At 46.4% G+C, this 21328-nt stretch overlaps 1 protein-coding gene across 1 annotated transcript in view; it reads left to right on the top strand.

The window, feature by feature from the left end:
• LOC135056932 (uncharacterized) overlaps window positions 1–21328 on the top strand; it is a 227017-nt gene that overhangs the window by 60780 nt on the left and 144909 nt on the right. Inside the window, exon 13 of the mRNA XM_063962712.1 lies at window positions 11226–11263. Coding sequence (XP_063818782.1) covers window positions 11226–11263 — 38 coding nt within the window. The remainder of the gene's footprint in view (window positions 1–11225; window positions 11264–21328) is intronic.

Raw genomic sequence — 21328 nt, 5'->3', positions numbered from 1 at the left:
ACTGTGTGAGAAAGATAAGCGACCCTAGTGGCCGACACAAACACCGGGCCCATCTAGGAGTGGCACTGCAGTGTCACGCAGGATGTCCCTTCCAAAAAACCCTCCCCAAACAGCACATGACGCAAAGAAAAAAAGAGGCGCAATGAGGTAGCTGTGTGAGAAAGATAAGCGACCCTAGTGGCCGACACAAACACCGGGCCCATCTAGGAGTGGCACTGCAGTGTCACGCAGGATGTCCCTTCCAAAAAACCCTCCCCAAACAGCACATGACGCAAAGAAAAAAAGAGGCGCAATGAGGTAGCTGTGTGAGTAAGATTAGCGACCCTAGTGGCCGACACAAACACCGGGCCCATCTAGGAGTGGCACTGCAGTGTCACGCAGGATGGCCCTTCCAAAAAACCCTCCCCAAACAGCACATGACGCAAAGAAAAAAAGAGGCGCAATGAGGTAGCTGACTGTGTGAGTAAGATTAGCGACCCTAGTGGCCGACACAAACACCGGGCACATCTAGGAGTGGCACTGCAGTGTCACGCAGGATGTCCCTTCCAAAAAACCCTCCCCAAACAGCACATGACGCAAAGAAAAAAAGAGGCGCAATGAGGTAGCTGTGTGAGTAAGATTAGCGACCCTAGTGGCCGACACAAACACCGGGCCCATCTAGGAGTGGCACTGCAGTGTCACGCAGGATGTCCCTTCCAAAAAACCCTCCCCAATCAGCACATGATGCAAAGAAAAAGAAAAGAAAAAAGAGGTGCAAGATGGAATTATCCTTGGGCCCTCCCACCCACCCTTATGTTGTATAAACAAAACAGGACATGCACACTTTAACCAACCCATCATTTCAGCGACAGGGTCTGCCACACGACTGTGACTGATATGACGGGTTGGTTTGGACCCCCCCCAAAAAAGAAGCAATTAATCTCTCCTTGCACAAACTGGCTCTACAGAGGCAAGATGTCCACCTCATCTTCACCCTCCGATATATATCACCGTGTACATCCCCCTCCTCACAGATTATCAATTCGTCCCCACTGGAATCCACCATCTCAGCTCCCTGTGTACTTTGTGGAGGCAATTGCTGCTGGTCAATGTCTCCGCGGAGGAATTGATTATAATTCATTTTAATGAACATCATCTTCTCCACATTTTCTGGATGTAACCTCGTACGCCGATTGCTGACAAGGTGAGCGGCGGCACTAAACACTCTTTCGGAGTACACACTTGTGGGAGGGCAACTTAGGTAGAATAAAGCCAGTTTGTGCAAGGGCCTCCAAATTGCCTCTTTTTCCTGCCAGTATAAGTACGGACTGTGTGACGTGCCTACTTGGATGCGGTCACTCATATAATCCTCCACCATTCTATCAATGTTGAGAGAATCATATGCAGTGACAGTAGACGACATGTCCGTAATCGTTGTCAGGTCCTTCAGTCCGGACCAGATGTCAGCATCAGCAGTCGCTCCAGACTGCCCTGCATCACCGCCAGCGGGTGGGCTCGGAATTCTGAGCCTTTTCCTCGCACCCCCAGTTGCGGGAGAATGTGAAGAAGGAGATGTTGACAGGTCGCGTTCCGCTTGACTTGACAATTTTGTCACCAGCAGGTCTTTCAACCCCAGCAGACCTGTGTCTGCCGGAAAGAGAGATCCAAGGTAGGCTTTAAATCTAGGATCGAGCACGGTGGCCAAAATGTAGTGCTCTGATTTCAACAGATTGACCACCCGTGAATCCTTGTTAAGCGAATTAAGGGCTGCATCCACAAGTCCCACATGCCTAGCGGAATCGCTCCGTGTTAGCTCCTTCTTCAATGCCTCCAGCTTCTTCTGCAAAAGCCTGATGAGGGGAATGACCTGACTCAGGCTGGCAGTGTCTGAACTGACTTCACGTGTGGCAAGTTCAAAGGGCATCAGAACCTTGCACAACGTTGAAATCATTCTCCACTGCACTTGAGACAGGTGCATTCCATCTCCTATATCGTGCTCAATTGTATAGGCTTGAATGGCCTTTTGCTGCTCCTCCAACCTCTGAAGCATATAGAGGGTTGAATTCCACCTCGTTACCACTTCTTGCTTCAGATGATGGCAGGGCAGGTTCAGTAGTTTTTGGTGGTGCTCCAGTCTTCTGTACGTGGTGCCTGTACGCCGAAAGTGTCCCGCAATTTTTCTGGCCACCGACAGCATCTCTTGCACGCCCCTGTCGTTTTTTAAAAAATTCTGCACCACCAAATTCAAGGTATGTGCAAAACATGGGACGTGCTGGAATTTGCCCATATTTAATGCACACACAATATTGCTGGCGTTGTCCGATGCCACAAATCCACAGGAGAGTCCAATTGGGGTAAGCCATTCCGCGATGATCTTCCTCAGTTGCCGTAAGAGGTTTTCAGCTGTGTGCGTATTCTGGAAAGCGGTGATACAAAGCGTAGCCTGCCTAGGAAAGAGTTGGCGTTTGCGAGATGCTGCTACTGGTGCCGCCGCTGCTGTTCTTGCGGCGGGAGTCCATACATCTACCCAGTGGGCTGTCACAGTCATATAGTCCTGACCCTGCCCTGCTCCACTTGTCCACATGTCCGTGGTTAAGTGGACATTGGGTACAACTGCATTTTTTAGGACACTGGTGAGTCTTTTTCTGACGTCCGTGTACATTCTCGGTATCGCCTGCCTAGAGAAGTGGAACCTAGATGGTATTTGGTAACGGGGGCACACTGCCTCAATAAATTGTCTAGTTCCCTGTGAACTAACGGCGGATACCGGACGCACGTCTAACACCAACATAGTTGTCAAGGACTCAGTTATCCGCTTTGCAGTAGGATGACTGCTGTGATATTTCATCTTCCTCGCAAAGGACTGTTGAACAGTCAATTGCTTACTGGAAGTAGTACAAGTGGGCTTACGACTTCCCCTCTGGGATGACCATCGACTCCCAGCGGCAACAACAGCAGCGCCAGCAGCAGTAGGCGTTACACGCAAGGATGCATCGGAGGAATCCCAGGCAGGAGAGGACTCGTCAGACTTGCCAGTGACATGGCCTGCAGGACTATTGGCATTCCTGGGGAAGGAGGAAATTGACACTGAGGGAGTTGGTGGGGTGGTTTGCGTGAGCTTGGTTACAAGAGGAAGGGATTTACTGGTCAGTGGACTGCTTCCGCTGTCACCCAAAGTTTTTGAACTTGTCACTGACTTATTATGAATGCGCTGCAGGTGACGTATAAGGGAGGATGTTCCGAGGTGGTTAACGTCCTTACCCCTACTTATTACAGCTTGACAAAGGGAACACACGGCTTGACACCTGTTGTCCGCATTTCTGGTGAAATACCTCCACACCGAAGAGCTGATTTTTTTGGTATTTTCACCTGGCATGTCAACGGCCATATTCCTCCCACGGACAACAGGTGTCTCCCCGGGTGCCTGACTTAAACAAACCACCTCACCATCAGAATCCTCCTGGTCAATTTCCTCCCCAGCGCCAGCAACACCCATATCCTCCTCATCCTGGTGTACTTCAACACTGACATCTTCAATCTGACTATCAGGAACTGGACTGCGGGTGCTCCTTCCAGCACTTGCAGGGGGCATGCAAATAGTGGAAGGCGCATGCTCTTCACGTCCAGTGTTGGGAAGGTCAGGCATCGCAAACGACACAATTGGACTCTCCTTGTGGATTTGGGATTTCAAAGAACGCACAGTTCTTTGCGGTGCTTTTGCCAGCTTGAGTCTTTTCAGTTTTCTAGCGAGAGGCTGAGTGCTTCCATCCTCATGTGAAGCTGAACCACTAGCCATGAACATAGGCCAGGGCCTCAGCCGTTCCTTGCCACTCCGTGTGGTAAATGGCATATTGGCAAGTTTACGCTTCTCCTCCGACAATTTTATTTTAGGTTTTGGAGTCCTTTTTTTTCTGATATTTGGTGTTTTGGATTTGACATGCTCTGTACTATGACATTGGGCATCGGCCTTGGCAGACGACGTTGCTGGCATTTCATCGTCTCGGCCATGACTAGTGGCAGCAGCTTCAGCACGAGGTGGAAGTGGATCTTGATCTTTCCCTAATTTTGGAACCTCAACTTTTTTGTTCTCCATATTTTATAGGCAGAACTAAAAGGCACCTCAGGTAAACAATGGAGATGGATGGATTGGATACTAGTATACAATTATGGACGGACTGCCACGGTTAGGTGGTATAAAAAAACCACGGTTAGGTGGTATATATTATAATAATAATACAATTATGGATGGACGGACTGCCTGCCGACTGCCGACACAGAGGTAGCCACAGCCGTGAACTACCGCACTGTACACTGGTTGATAAAGAGATAGTAGTATACTCGTAACAACTAGTATGACACTATGACGACGGTATAAAGAAAGAAAAAAAAATACCACAGTTAGGTGGTATATATTATAATAATAATACAATTATGGATGGACGGACTGCCTGCCGACTGCCGACACAGAGGTAGCCACAGCCGTGAACTACCGCACTGTACACTGGTTGATAAAGAGATAGTAGTATACTCGTAACAACTAGTATGACACTATGACGACGGTATAAAGAATGAAAAAAAAACCACGGTTAGGTGGTATATATTATAATAATAATACAATTATGGATGGACGGACTGCCTGCCGACTGCCGACACAGAGGTAGCCACAGCCGTGAACTACCGCACTGTACACTGGTTGATAAAGAGATAGTAGTATACTCGTAACAACTAGTATGACACTATGACGACGGTATAAAGAATGAAAAAAAAACCACGGTTAGGTGGTATATATTATAATAATAATACAATTATGGATGGACGGACTGCCTGCCGACTGCCGACACAGAGGTAGCCACAGCCGTGAACTACCGCACTGTACACTGGTTGATAAAGAGATAGTAGTATACTCGTAACAACTAGTATGACACTATGACGGTATAAAGAATGAAAAAAAAACCACGGTTAGGTGGTATATATTATAATAATAATACAATTATGGATGGACGGACTGCCTGCCGACTGCCGACACAGAGGTAGCCACAGCCGTGAACTACCGCACTGTACACTGGTTGATAAAGAGATAGTAGTATACTCGTAACAACTAGTATGACACTATGACGACGGTATAAAGAAAGAAAAAAAAATACCACGGTTAGGTGGTATATATTGTAATACAATTATGGATGGACGGACTGCCTGCCGAGTTCCGACTGCCGACACAGAGGTAGCCACAGCCGTGAACTACCGCACTGTACTGTGTCTGCTGCTAATATAGACTGGTTGATAAAGAGATAGTATACAATACATACAACAATATACTACTATACTGGTGGTCAGGCACTGGTCACCACTAGTCACACTGGCAGTGGCACTCCTGCAGCAAAAGTGTGCACTGTTTAATTTTAAATTAATATAATATTATGTACTCCTGGGGGCTCCTGCTATAACAACCTGCAGTGCTCCCCAGTCTCCCCCACAATTATTATAAGCTTTGCCTTTTATACATTGATGTGCAGCACACTGGGCTGAGCTGAGTGCACACAGACTGAGTCACACTGTGTGACTGGCTGCTGCTGTGTATCGTTTTTTTTCAGGCAGAGAACGGATATAGCAGAGAACGGATATATTATATTAAAATAAATAAAAGTTAACTAACAACAACTGCACTGGTCACTGTGGTAAACTCTGTCTGACTCTGCACAATCTCTCTCTCTCTTCTAATCTAATTTCTAATGGAGAGGACGCCAGCCACGTCCTCTCCCTATCAATCTCAATGCACGTGTGAAAATGGCGGCGACGCGCGGCTCCTTATATAGAATCCGAGTCTCGCGAGAATCCGACAGCGTCATGATGACGTTCGGGCGCGCTCGGGTTAACCGAGCAAGGCGGGAGGATCCGAGTCTGCTCGGACCCGTGAAAAAAACATGAAGTTCGAAGAGAAACCGAACCCGCTCATCTCTAGTTATTATACACATTGCGCCAGGTAGAGCACGTTATTATACACATTGCGCCAGGTAGAGCACGTTATACACATTGCGCCAGGTAGAGCACGTTATTATACACATTGCGCCAGGTAGAGCACATTATTATACACATTGCACCAGCTAGAGCACGTTATACACATTGCGCCAGGTAGAGCACGTTATTATACACATTGCGCCAGGTAGAGCACATTATTATACACATTGCGCCAGGTAGAGCACGTTATACACATTGCGCCAGGTAGAGCACGTTATACACATTGCGCCAGGTAGAGCACGTTATTATACACATTGCACCAGGTAGAGCACGTTATACACATTGCGCCAGGTATAGCACGTTATTATACACATTGCGCCAGGTATAGCACGTTATTATACACATTGCGCCAGGTAGAGCACATTATTATACACATTGCGCCAGGTAGAGCACGTTATACACAATGCACCAGGTAGAGTACTGAGGCACATTGCACCAGGTAGAGCACTGAGGCACAATGCACCAGGTAGAACACTGAGGCACATTGCACCAGGTAGGGCACTGAGGCACATTGCACCAGATAGAGCACTGAGGCACATTGCACCAGGTAGGGCACTGAGGCACAATGCACCAGGTAGAGCACTGAGGCACATTGCACCAGGTAGGGCACTGAGGCACATTACACCAGGTAGGGCACTGAGGCACATTGCACCAGGTAGGGCACTGAGGCACATTGCAGTAAACACTTATGACCTCCAGTCCTCCCCCCCAGTGTCACGTGAAACCTTCAGCAAGACCATTCACCAATGACCACACGCAGCCTACTGCAGCCCAGGCACTCATGCCGCTGAGGAGGGAGTGGGGGGGCAGATACGGAGCGGTACTCTCCATCGCAGAGGAGGGCGTGGTGCCTGGTGAGCATGGCCAGTCTTTTGGTGCTGGTGGCGGAGCGTGCAGCGGGAGGAGGTGGAGCCGGATGAGCGGGGCCAGTCTGTCAGCGCTGCAACACAGATTCATGTGCTGGCGGCGGAGCCCAAGTCAGCGCACAGAGGGGAGCAGGATTCAAAGCGGGCGGACTGGCGGGAGACACTACAGGCTGTGATTGGCTGGAGACAACAGGAGGTGATTGGCTGAGGAAACAGCCAGTCACCTCCTGAGTTCCGCTGACTGGCTTACGACATGCAAACACATATTCAGATGAGCGCGTCCTGTGGGACCCGCTCATCTTCTAAATGTGAGTCTCGGGCGGCCGTTTCTGGGTAAAATACGCGGCATAGCACGTTTCTGCGATCACTGAGCCTCTTTTATGAAATCCGTATAACACAGTTAGAGTATCTGATCTGTGTAGAGATTTGGTTTGAGCCACATAAATCTGAAGTACACGTACCACATCCAGCAAGCTTTATCTGTGGAAGGGGTAGGAGATTGAAAAGCTGGTACTGAAATCTTTTCATTCATATTAACTTTGTAGGCCACTGTAGAAAGGTAGCCGGACCTAGCTCTAACGACGGCTCTTTCCGGATGGAAACCCAAATAGGTGTAGCGACGTGTTTTCCATGTCAAACGGTGGTGTAAGGCCTAGAGAACTAAGGACAAATCCCACAAAGTCACCTGAGTGACAAATGGAGGTTGAATGTGTACAACTCCGCTTACAGCTGGTGCAAAATACAGCTGCCAGGCTGTTAACCAACCAGCCCTGTTCTAGCCACGTAACACCCATCCTCTACTCCCTTCACTGGCTGCCTGTAAGATGGTGAATCATCTTCAAGATTAGCTTACTGAGTTTCAAAGCACTACATGACCAGGGCCCAAGGTACCTGAGGCAGCTTCTGACCCCATAGTGCCCCACACGGTTATTGCGATCTGTAGATGAAGGACTTTTAGCAGTACCTAGAATCTCCCGTAATTCATCTGAGGGTCGAGCTTTTAGTCATGCGGCTCCGACTCTATGGAACTCACTTCCCCACACAGTGCGAGAGGCCCCAACTATAGAATCCTTCAAAAGTAGACTCAAGACTTTCCTGTTTACTCAAGCATTTCCATAATGTCCCTTTAGTATCTTCATGCTTCTGTATTTTATGGAAAGCTGTTCTGTACTTCATTATTTTCTGTATTATATTATGCTATATATCTGTTAAGCACCTTGAGTCCTATTGGAGAAAGAGCGCTATATAAATAAAATGAATATTATTATTATTATTATTATTATTATTAAAAAAGGACTTCACGTCAGGTACTGTAGGTAAACAATCTTTCGCTGGAACCCAACTTACAGGGCAGATACCTGCACCTAGAGGGACACATACAGAGGCCTAAGTCCAAGCCTGTATGGGAGAAAGGCATTCTCACCACTCTAAAAGTAGTAAGATTATAGCCGCTGGGGGAACATCACCAAATATAAGTGTGCCAAATCCTGTAGTAAATCCAGCTAAGGTAGGATTACGAGCCTTGAGCATCATCTGAATGACTGACCATGAGAAGCCCTTCAATCTTAAGAGGGATGTCTCAAAGATAGATGAGCCAGACCTGGATGTAACATGAATCCTGAGTCAGCAGATCTGGTAACAGAGGAAGGTGAAAAAGAGTGTTTATTGAGAGATTCTACAGGTCTGCAAACCAATGTCACCTCGGCCAGCCTGGAGCTATGAGAAGCACTGTGCTTCCTTCCCTCTTAAATTTGCAAACTCTCGGAAGGCGTGAGGCTGGATGATTTATGCCAGACTGAAGCTCCACTGCACTGCCACAGCATCCATGAAGGCAGCTGCGGGATCCCTGGTCCTGGACTGTACACAAACAGACTGCGATCATGACATAAGGCCATGAGATCCACGTCCAGAAGGCCCTGCTTGTCCAGTATGATATGAAATACCTCCGGATGTAGAGACCCCTCACCGGATTGTACGTTCTGTCTGTTTAGGAAAACCGCTTCCCAATTGAGGACTTATGGAATGAACACCGCTGACATGTTATGCCCAAGTGAGGATGCACGTCAGATAACATTTTGCCCAAGTGAGGATGCACGTCACTTCTCTCATGGTGGTCAGCCTCTACATGCCTCCCTGATGGTTGAGGTAGGCTACCGTGGTTGCATTGTCAGATTGGACCTGTATAGGTCGACCATGGAGAAGGTCTAGCGTCAGACTGAGTGCTCTGTACACTGCTCGGAGCTCCAGTATGTTGATGGGAAGGCACCTTACCTGGACTGTCCAACATTTCTGAAAGGACCGCTGACTGGTCACTGCTCCCCACCTGCGGAAGCTGACATCCATGTTGAGGAGTACCCTATCCAGAACCCAAAAAGAGATGACCTTTTTCTAAGTGGGGTGTCTATAGCCACCACAAGTGAGAGAGCCAGACCTCCAGGGATCTTATGATTGAAGAGGTCTGGAGTGAAATTGGGCATACTGTACTCCACCATGTCAAAGATGAAGACCATGAACCCCAATACCTGCATGGACACTTGCCGGTGTCGAAGAACTTGCGCATTTGAATATGAAGAGCTGTTATCTGCTGGTAGGAAAATCCTCTGGACCTGAGAATGTAGGATGGCTTCTAGATGTAACATCCCTTGAGTAGGAGACAGGGAAGACTTCTTCCAGTTGATAACCAAGCCGCACGCATGCAGTACGGTAATGGTCAGATGGAGATGCTGTTGTAGGACTTCCGGAGACTGTGCTAAAACCAGTAGGTCTTAGATAAGGAAGAATTCAGACCCCCTAATACCTAAGATGTGCGGCCCTGGCTGCCATAATTTTGATAAAGACCTGAGGGGTCATGGCCAGTCCAAAGGAAAGGGCCTGAAATTGATAATACTGGAGGATAGCAAAACTGAGGTATCACTGTTGGAAGTGCTAGGCACATGTAGGTATGTCTCCTGAATATCCAGGGAGGCCATGTGTCCCCAGGCTCCATTGCGAAGGTAATGGAGAGGGTTTCCGGCAAAATCTGAGCACCCACATAAACTTGTTGAGTGCCTTGAGATCGAGTAGTAGAGGGTTTGTCGTCCTACTTTACAGCCGGACGTTGTAGCACGGTTTACCTGTCAAGCTGCCACACAGGTCGCAGACCCTTTAGAAGCGAGCACTCCTGTATCACAAGCTGCTTTCCCATTATGGGTGATGTGGGACAGTTGTTCCCTAGTAGCATCTGATGGAAGGCTGTCTTCAAGCACATCCACCTAGCCTTCTATACCTTTAGCTACCTAGGCTGAAGCCATAGCTGGGCATGTAATGGTGCCTGCATGTAAGTAGATTTGAGGAAAGTTTCTATTTTCCTGTCAGTGGCATCCTTGACTGAGGATAATGTAGAGCTTCTACCAAGGCATGCTCCTGACCACGTTTGGTGTGTAGTCTTGTGGCTGACAGAATGGCTGTCAAAGTCAGAAAAATATCATGCTACACGTTGCCATATATTCACCCCATGCGCTTGCCCGCTGCAAGTGCACGTTCTCTCCTGTGCGTGCGCATATTCGCAGCTGCGTGACGGCGCCTCCACGGCCGTGCGCATTGGCGCATGGTATGCGCACTTACGGTAGAGTTCGTGTGCGTCTAGCGGGCGACTCAATCGTTACATAGTAAATCCAAATAGTGTGTTTTATAGATGTTCCCCTTAAATAATAACTGTAAGTTTGTTTAATGTAACTGGTCCCTGGACAGAGGAATTCCTCTTTTCATGGTACGAAGGGTCAGACAGGGTTTGAGCAGTTGTGTTTGGTACCTAACTAAAGAACATTTTATTAGAAACAATCCGGTGCTGGTTAGGTAAAGATTAATCGCTCCTGCGTATAGTTATGTCTATTAGTAGATTCTGGACATTTGCTATATTTGCGGTTCATTATCCATGCGGCGGGAATCTTCAGATTCCCTCCCACCTGAGCAGTTTGATATAGTCACAGCCCACCTGTTCAAACTAACCTATGACCTTTTGTTATGATGCGAGGAGACATTCCTGTGTCCAATGGACAATGGTATTATAGGTCCCTTTGTAGTGTACTGTATGCAGTGTATATAAGATCAGCCAGCCTGGGCAGCTCACTCTCTCACTCTCCACAAACGGTTTTCATCTTGACTAACTTGGCGCTGGTACCAGGAGCTGCGCAGCGATCATTCCCCAGTGTGTGTAAGTTATTCTCTGTAGCCAACTTGTTCCCTGTTTGTATTGGCCATACTCTGTCTCTCTCTGTTATTGTATAAGATTGTGACGCTATAGTGTATTTATGTGTAGTTATTCTGCTTAGATATTGATGTTAGACTGTAGTGTATGCATTGTTAACTATTCTTTTTGTACATCAGCTAGACATTGTTAGTAAAGGTGTTGGAACCTTAGCAAGGTATCGTGTGTTTATTACATTGCAGAGGGTAATAGGAGCGTCTCAATCGCTCAAGCAGCTTTAGCATTGACAAGGTTAAGCAGCGTTACATCGCTACAGTATTTCAGTACAAGGTTTACAGTATAAGAGTATCCTTTCTGTGTGTTGCATTCAAGGTTTACTGAGTGTCATCCCGTGAGCATCTGCGCCGCTCGTGTTCCCCTCGTGGTCTTGAGCGTCTGCTACGCTAGTAGCGTAGCATTACGGTAGTCGGCCGCCTATAGCGTGCTCGACACCACGCATTAGTCCGTGAGCGAGCATGTCGCATGTGCGTCTCGATCACGGCCGAGCGTATGCAACGCTAAGTGCGTACCCTTACGGTACCCCATACGCCAATTGCGTACTGAGTCTCTTACCTGTATATAGTGAAGGTTATAAGGTAATCAATCAATCAATCAATCAGCATTATCAATTGGCGGCTCGTCCGTCCTCCACATGTCCGCACTAGCGAATACAGACTTTGTCTGTCAGCAAGGGCGGGAAGGCAGTAGTGCTGGCTAGATAAGCGTCTGTTTCGCTACGTTGTAGGAGTGCTGGTGGAATCCGGAACCGGAGGTAAGAACAATACGCTATTGTCTTTTAAAACTGTTTTTTTCTGTCTTGCGTACGCACGCACGCATACATCTGCATTTCTTTTCATTTGTGTATTTTCACATCACTCTCCTGGTTGCCATTTCATAATTGATAACGTGCTGAGAAAGATTTGTTGCTATTGGTAGTTAAAGAGTAAAAATAATACATTAAGGGGTAATTTGTAAAACACGCACACAGCTTTGCCTAAAGATACAAGGAAAGATCTGTGTGGTGTTCAGTAGATAATTACAGTTAAAGATCATCTACATTGATATAAACGTGTTAATTGTATTTCTGTGGACATAGCTGGCCGGCATACGCGTGTCTCTAACAAAAGGGTGAGACTAGCGTACGCGACGCAAGGGCCGACGCACGGAGCGTATTTACGCAACGGAGCATCTGGGTACGCCCACATGATACAAATCACACAATAGTATTGTTTTAAGTAGGCTAAAAGGAGGCAATGCGATAATAGCGCAAGTCAATCTCAGTGTCCAAAATTTTAAGCTAATAGATCCTTCTCTAATTTGCAACTCCTCTGGACTAGACTGTGTTACTGAATGAAAGGGATTTCTGCGCAGAAACTAAAGTAAAGTGTACAAGAGGTGAAAGTGTGTGTATACATATATAAGTATTTTCTCATTTTTTGTTGGAACGTAGAAGTCGAGTTCTCGTGAGGACATCCACGAAAGTGACGGCGTGTGGTGGCTTGGGAGGCATCCCTTGTTAAACATATATAGGAGCATTAGAGTATAGCAGAGTAGGAGGTCTACTGTAGACACAGACCAGGAGGTCACGGACCAGGAGGTCCAGAGACAGACCAGGAGGTCTAGGTACAGCAGACTAGGAAGTCCGCTATAGATAGAGTCAAGAAGCACAACACCAGGAAGGGTTGGTGCGGTACCCATATAGGCCATTAAGCTCCGGCTGAAGGAATTCGCAGCCACAATTTTCGATTCCACTGGTCGTTCCGCACATAAGATTAGTTGCTTATGTGCAGTACGATTGTACCGCACGTAATTGTGTGCATTAGTTAGTAATTTGACCCAGTACCGTTTGCGTACGCTAGAGGGGTCATAAACGCTATTTGTACATTCTAACGTGATTTGTGAAATGTTTTTTATTTTAAGGGAGGTTCGCTGGTCATTCGGGAATTCTCTAACAACCAATACTTGCTGGGGACGGGTAACCTACTCCCACAACGCCCCAGAAATAAAGGTTTATAGGGGCCCTAGGTTGGGTACAGCAGCTCTGAGTCAGTGATTGCAGTATTGGCCAACGTGGGCGAGAGTTTGTGAAGGTACTCGGTAAAGTTTCACCGTCGGCCTACCCCGGACATCTTTGTTTTTGTAAGGGTTCGCTGAAGACCCTGATTTGAAGGTCAGAGGTAGTGAAAGCAACGCCTGCAAAGATGGGGGCCAGTTGTTCAGGTAGGGGGCGATCAACCATGGTTCCGTTTGATTTAGTAAACCGGCCAACAGGGTCGGCAAGGTATATCATGTGTGAGAAATACGGTTCACACACAGAGGTTTTGTGCAAAGAATGGGAAAGAATGACTGTGCATGATGGGGAAAAGTTTCCACGGGTAGGCAGTTTTAGCCCAGAGGTGTTACAAACTCTAAAGAGCATTATGACTATTTATATTTATGGCAACAGGAGGGTGAAATACAGAGAGGATTGGCTCAAGCGGCTGGATCTAACCCTATCAGGAAACTGATAGCCACTGCGCCACCGCCACCATACATAGCGGGAGAGAAAGTGGTTACAGAGAATGACACACTGGTGTATGATAAACATGCACTTAGTAACTGTATAAATGTTCAGAATAATGTAACTAAGATTATTGATGCAAATACTAATCCGTGCAAGCTGTACCCTGTTTTAAACTTTCCCCCGGATTGTGACCAAGAGGATGAGCCAACAACAATATCGGCACTCTCTCTAGCAGCCACCATAGCAGAAACAACAGTGGGCACGTCCCAACCAGTAAGAGCAGTATCAAAGGCCCCTAGCGGAGGGACAGGTGAGTTCGTATCACCCGGTATGTACGGCACTGTACACTATGCTGAAACCATTTCACCACATGTTGTAGAATCTACTCAGAATGATGTTATTGAACTTAATCCTGTCAGGATAATTGCAGTGCCAAATGGGAAAACTGACACTTCAGGAGCCACCCCTATCAGAAACATCGCCATGCACTGCCCCTTTTCCCGAATGGAATTAAGATCAATGGTGTCAGAATTCCCTGATCCTAGAAAAGACCTAGTTGCAAGCCAGAAGTACATTAGAGAGCTAGGACATACAGTAGAGCCCAATAACAAAGATTGGCGGACATTGCTGAGGGCATGTTTACCCTCCAATGTCGACTCAGCGAGTTTTATAACTGACTGTAGACTACATGAAGAAGTACCCCTTACTGAGGAGTACAATCAAGATAATGTGAAAAGAATTAACATGCAGCTGGGAGTATATTTCCCAGCTGTTGCTAAATGGAACAAAATTTTCTCCATCAAGCAAAAGGAGGGAGAAACAGCGGATGATTATTTTCATCGGGCACTGCAGGACATGGCTAGGTATACAGGGATAGAAGACATTAAAACAAATTTAAATCATAGGGAAGTAGCAGTATCTGTGTTAATGGATGGTTTAAAGGAAGTATTGAGGACGAGGGTACAGACCACCCAACCATGTTGGCGAGGTTTTTCGGTGGCTACTTTGAGAGAGGCCGCTATTGATCATGATCGGAATATCACCAGACACAGGGAGTCACAGAGTGATAAGCTGATGGCCGTAAGTATACAGGCCCTGGCCACAAGGCCACCTCAGCATAGATCTCAGACCCCTGTGGGTAAGTCAAATGTGGTAACTTGTTATTACTGTCATAAAGAGGGACACTGTGCACGAGACTGTAGAATTAAAAATACACAAAACTCATACCAAACCCCTAGACAACGACATGACACACGAAATTGGGATCAAGGACCGCAGAGACGGAGTTATGAGCCACACGCAGGGGAACAAGAAGGTATCCCCCAAGAAGAGACTGGCAAGTCTCCGATAGTTCCCATATACCCCGTCACAGGTAATAGCTGCCATTGCGATACAGGGAGGTCACCACACACCATAGGGGTGGGGCCACACCTGTAATCTGCAGCCAGTGAAATTGATTGTGAACCTTGGTAGTGAACCCAAGGTCACAATTGATGTAGCTGGTAGGTCACTAAATTTCCTTGTAGATACGGGGGCGGCCAAGTCAGTGATAAATTCGACCGTGGGCATGAGAACCACTGGTAAAACAATTCCAGCCATGGGAGTAACAGGAGTAGTACGACAATATCCTTTAAGCAAACCAACAGAGGTTACGATAGGGCCTTTGCATACCAAGCATTCTTTTCTGCTGGCTGCATCGGCTCCGACTAATCTCCTAGGGAGAGATTTACTGTGCAAGATGGGATGCGTCATATACTGTACTCCTGAAGGTGTGTTCTTGGACATACCCGAAAACCACGCTCAGGAAGCGCAGGATATGCTAGACTCCCCAACAAGATTAATGTCACACACTGTTGTTGTAAATAGGTGTCCGTCCAAGGTAGAAGAAATTATTTCCCAGATACCGGAGTCACTTTGGACCAAGGATGGAGAAGACACTGGATTGATGGCAAATGTAGCCCCAGTAGTTGTACAAGTAAAAGATGGTAGGATAGCTCCAAAAATCCCACAATACCCTCTGAAGCCAGAGGTGGAGTTGGGAGTTCACCCTGTAATAGAGCGCTTGCTACAACAGGGCATTCTGGTAAGAACGTCCAGCACTGCCAATAGTCCCATCTTCCCTGTTAAAAAGAGTGGGGGGAGGGGTTACAGATTAGTGCAAGATCTAAGAGGGATCAACAAAATAGTTGAAAGTCAATTCCCCGTAGTGCCAAATCCAGCTGTCATCCTTATGCAAATCCCTCCCACTGCCAAATTTTTCACTGTAATTGACCTCTGCTCCGCCTTCTTCTCGGTACCTCTGCACCCTGACAGTCAATACTTATTCGCATTCACATACAGAGGAGTTCAGTATACCTGGACTCGCTTACCACAAGGTTTCATAGACATTCCAAGTATCTTCTCACAGGCCCTGCATGATTGTTTACAGTCTTTCCAACCAGAGAGTGGATCAGTATTGATACAGTATGTGGATGATTTACTACTGTGTTCAGATTCACTGGAAGCGTCCCTGAGAGATACGAAACAACTCCTGTTTCATCTTTCAGACACAGGACATAAGGTTTCCAAAGATAAGTTACAATTATGCCAGACCCGAGTGAAGTACTTGGGACACTGTCACCGCTGACAGATTTCAAGCAATTCGTGACATGACTCTGCCACAAACCCAGCAACAGATTAGAACGTTTTTAGGAATGTGTGGGTATTGCCGTAACTGGATCCCAGGTTTTTCCATACTGGCCTTACCTTTACAGGAGATGGTCTCATCAAGCAAACCTGATCGGATTTCGCACACAGACGAATCTGAGATGGCATTTGAGAGACTTAAACAGTGCCTAACACAGGCACCGGCATTAGGTATGCCAGACTATGGGAAACCCTTTGAGCTGTACGGAACAGAGAGTGCTGGGTGCTGGGTGCGCAGCAGGTGTCTTAACCCAGAAGCATGGTGATGCCAGCAGGCCGGTAGCCTACTACAGCGCTCAGCTAGATACGGTAGCGCGATCCCTCCCCACATGCTTGCGAAGTGTTGCAGCAATAGCATTGCTAGTCACAAAAAGCGAAGATGTAGTGCTAGAACACAACCTCACAATTCATACGCCACATGCAGTGTCAGCCTTGCTGAATTCTGCTCAAACCAGACAGGTCTCATCAGCATGGTTTACTAGGTGGGAATTGGCATTAATGGCCCCGGTAAACATCACTATAAAGAGATGCAGCGCACTAAATCCAGCAACATATCTCCCAGGTGTGCCTGGACAGTCACAAAGGGTGGAGGATGAGAGTGATGGTGAGGGAGGATTTAGTGGGGACAGCGACACGCATGATTGTATGGAATATTTGACCCAAAATTTCACGGCAAGACCTGACATCAGTGACAACCCACTAGAAGATGTAGATTTTACTTTCTACACTGACGGTAGTTGTCACAGACAGACGGACTCGGGAGACTTGTGTAGTGGATACGCAGTCGTAGATGACCAAGGTACCATAGAAGCAGGACCGCTAGGCCCACCACACTCAGCACAAGTTGCTGAACTGGTTGCCCTAACCAGAGCATGTGAATTGGCTAAGGGCAAGTCAGCCAATATCTACACAGATTCTAGGTACGCCTTCGGAGTAGTCCATGATTTCAGAGCCCTATGGCGCCTCAGAAATTTCATGACGGCAGCTGGCACACCCGTAGCGCATGCAGCCCACATCAAAAGACTTCTAACAGCAATACAGGAACCCGACAGAGTGGCTGTTATCAAGTGTAAAGCTCACACATATAGCCAAGACCCGGTATCACTTGGTAACAGTCGAGCAGACGAAGCTGCTAAATCAGCAGCCAGTACCCCCATACAGACAGACACCACACAACTGATGGTATTTAATACTGTAAACACACAGAAATTGTGTGAAATGCAAAATTTGTGTTCCCCACAGGAAAAGACAGTTTGGAGGTCAAAAGGATATGGCCAGGAGTCCTCAGGACTGGTTTACCATGTCCACAGATGGACATGGTAAACCAGTGGCACCCAGAGCGTACCTTCCAAGTCTAGCGGAAGCGGCACATGGGCTGACAAATCTAGGCAAAGAAGGAATGTGTAAGTTAGTAAGAGCTTATTGGTGCGCCCCAGGATTTTCCTCCCATGCGGGTAAAAGAGCAATGACATGTCTCACCTGCTTGAGGAAGAATATCGGGAAGGCAATACCGACAGAGCCATCCCATATCCCTCCGACAGATGGTCCTTTTCAGGTAATACAGATTGATTTCATACAATTGCCACCTTGTAGAAATGTAAAATATGTTTTGGTCTGTATTGATGTGTTCTCAAATTGGGTCGAAGCATTTCCCGTGGCCACAAATACCGCTGTGTGTACTGCAAAGAAAATTGTGCAGGAATTTGTGTGTAGGTACGATATTTCTAGAATAATTGAAAGTGATAGGGGTACCCATTTTACAGGTGAAGTCTTTCAAACAATGTGTAAGTTGATGGGAATTAATAGTAAGCTGCACACTCCGTACCGCGCCCAGGCGAGTGTGAAGGTGGAAAGAGTTAACAGCACTATTAAAAATAAATTGAGCAAGGTAATGACTGAAACAGGACTGTTATGGCCTGAAGCTTTGCCAATCGTATTATACAGCATCAGAACCACTCCCAGGTCCCCTCTTAATCTGTCTCCTTTTGAAATTCTGTTTGGCCGACAACCCCATGTTATGATTAACCCCCAGGATGATTTGAAATGTAACAATGAAGTAACCGTAAAGTACTTGGTTAAGATGAGTAAGCAATTGAGGAATCAGAATGATAATCTAAAGTTGGTGATTCCTGATTTGCCAGACAGTAATTGTCATGACATTGAACCTGGGGATTATGTAATGATACGGAATTTTCTACGCTCAGGTTGCCTTATTGACAGATGGGAAGGACCATATCAAGTCTTATTGACCAGCACAACTGCATTGAAGGTTTCCGAGAGGGAGACTTGGGTCCATTCGTCTCATTGTAAAAAGGTTGCTGACCCAGAGAGGTCCCGTGATAAAGAACAGACGGTAGAGGTTGTATCACTAGAGTGTCTGTTCAGGGAAGATTGAGACGACACCTGAGCGTTGAGGATAATAAGACCAGAAGCTTGTCGAGCCAGATTTCTTTTTCCCATTTGTTATTTTCTCCAGTTCCCACATCCCTCCTATTTCCCTTCCCCCTTCTTATTTTTCTCCTTTTACTCCTCTAAAATGGACTTGCCCCAAGAGACTGTGATCCTGATTTTCCTGTTGACCATGATGTTGACCAGAGCAGTCTGTTTCGGTGAGAGTACCATGAAGGTCGAGAAAGGATCTGGAATGGGTTCTGATGACCAGGATGGAGGCGTAGATTTCCAAGAACAACATAATCACAGAGTAAAGGCGAGTATCAGAAAACGATCTGGTAGCATTGACAATAGAAGGAATTGTGAAGGATTGTTAGCTGAAGAAAACTGCATCTGTAGGCATTGCGATAACGTAGTTGAGGATGGGTGCATCAAGAAATGCCAGTCCAGCTTTAATATCCACATGGACCGGCATCCATTGGGTGACTATCACTCATTGGTGGGTAAAGTGTTAAATCAGACAGACTGTTGGGTATGCTCTCAAGTACCTCAAGGCCATAGCAAATCAGGACTAGTACCATTCCCTTTAACTGTAGGAGAGGTACTTGAGCTAAGTGGTGGGAGGCCGGTGGACAGGAGGTTTAATATCTCTAGTCCTCCTAGTTTGAAGCTCCACCAGTATCATGTGGATAGATCCCTAGTGTGCTTTAACATTTCCAATCCCCGAAAGCCGGGAAATTGGGAAGTGTCATGGAGTAATCAAACCATGACATTTTCACATAGAGCCGACCGAATGCCCATAGACACAGAACTTATACGCCAGATAGCCGAGAATGGAAAATATTTCCGGTATAGGTACACTTTAGGAAGTAGGACCATGCGAGTTGGAGAAGTATCACTAGGATACTGTGCACATATCGTACGAACAGATACGTGTACTAAACAGATGGGAGAATTAGGGTTAGGAGATTTCACATGGAAAATTTGTAACATGGTTATGTCCTACTCCGTCCCATATGTCCTCCCCGATGATGCATATTTCATATGCGGGAGGAAGGCGTATAAGTGGCTTGCCCCAAACTCAGAGGGATTGTGTTATATTGGAAAGTACTGCCTGAAGTAATGACTGTATCCCATACCAAAATGAAAGATATTCACTGTGGTGCCCAAGCTCCTTATACTCACACTCACTACGAGCACGTCGTTAAAAGGCACCTGATAATGACAGAGCATCATGCCTCTGATCTGATCCATGAATCCACCGGGATTCAATTTCTCCTCGCGATGGATATCACTCGTACCGCCAGGGGAGTGATAAACTTTAGGTATATATCTGCGCTCGCAAATTTATTAGACAATATCACTGAAATGTATGACGACACATTCAGGTATACTGGGAGAGAGTTACAAGCTTACAAAACAGAACTGGTTCAGCATAGGATGATTCTCAATTACCTCACAGCTGTGACAGGCGGGTATTGTGGCACCCTAGCAACTCAATATGGAGTAAAGTGCTGCACGTACATTACAAACAGCACTGAGAACCCGACCGATGTCATAGACCAAAAGATGGATGACATTTTGCAATTGAAGTGGGAGTTCCGAAGGAAACATAATCTCACTCTCGCTGCTGTGGGTAATGAGCTGACCAGTTGGGTGTCATGGTTGAACCCACGAAATTGGTTCTCTGGTTTAGGAGAATGGGCCCAAGGTATTATTATGGATGTAGGGAAATTTCTCTTGTGTATTCTGGGTGCCGTCATATTGATTGGTCTGATATTTAGATGCGTTCGGATTTTAACTAAGTGTAAAGGTAATACCAGAGTGATGAGTTTAAGGAGCGAAGACACTATATTAACAACAACAAATTTGATGTATGACCCAACGATAGAGACAATGTTGTGATGAAAATTTGATTCCATGGTCCGTTTCTTTCACCCGTTTCTCCTTTGTTTTCCTCCAAGGTAAAAAGACATCCACTTGGAAGAAGAATTTGACAACCTCTTTTATACAGACCATCAATGGACTATACCACAGACCCCCAATATCCCTAGTGACTTTAAATTTTTACGATAGCCCAAATATTTTAGTGACTGTAACTTTCTGGACAATGGAAAAGCTTTTGTTGCCATTTATAGCAAAAGCATCGGGAGACTACAGTCAACATGTACATCAAGACAAGACACCAGACAAGACCTCAATCGGCGAATGCGTATTAAACTCACATAGTTTATGACTGCATTTGTACTAATTACTTCTTATTTTCACCTCTACAACCTTCAGGTAATGGCACACATAGTCGATAGGGAATATAGACACAGATATCAGCACTCACATTCATGTATCATCAACTAAAATGTGCTCCCCCATTTTGTTGCAACCAAAAGCCGAAAAGAGCTCGGTAAAGTTTGACAGCCCAACCACAGACCCTTAATACGGGATAAGAAGGAATTCAAATGTATACTTCGCAATACCTCGAAGCTTGATTTAAAACACGTACGTCACGATGATACATGACCCCTCAAACATGGACTCATACACACATGCTTCTACTATCTCACTATGTCATACCTTTTTCCCACCTTCTCCTCTCCTCCCCTTTTCTCAATCATAAAATGGTACTAACATGATGGTATATAAGTTGTAACACTGTAGGGGTGCAAG

The sequence above is a fragment of the Pseudophryne corroboree genome, chromosome 3, assembly GCF_028390025.1.
Source record: "Pseudophryne corroboree isolate aPseCor3 chromosome 3, aPseCor3.hap2, whole genome shotgun sequence".
Lineage (NCBI taxonomy): Eukaryota > Metazoa > Chordata > Amphibia > Anura > Myobatrachidae > Pseudophryne > Pseudophryne corroboree.
The sequence above is the reverse complement of the archived record's forward strand: the minus strand, read 5'-3'. Positions and strand labels throughout refer to the sequence as shown.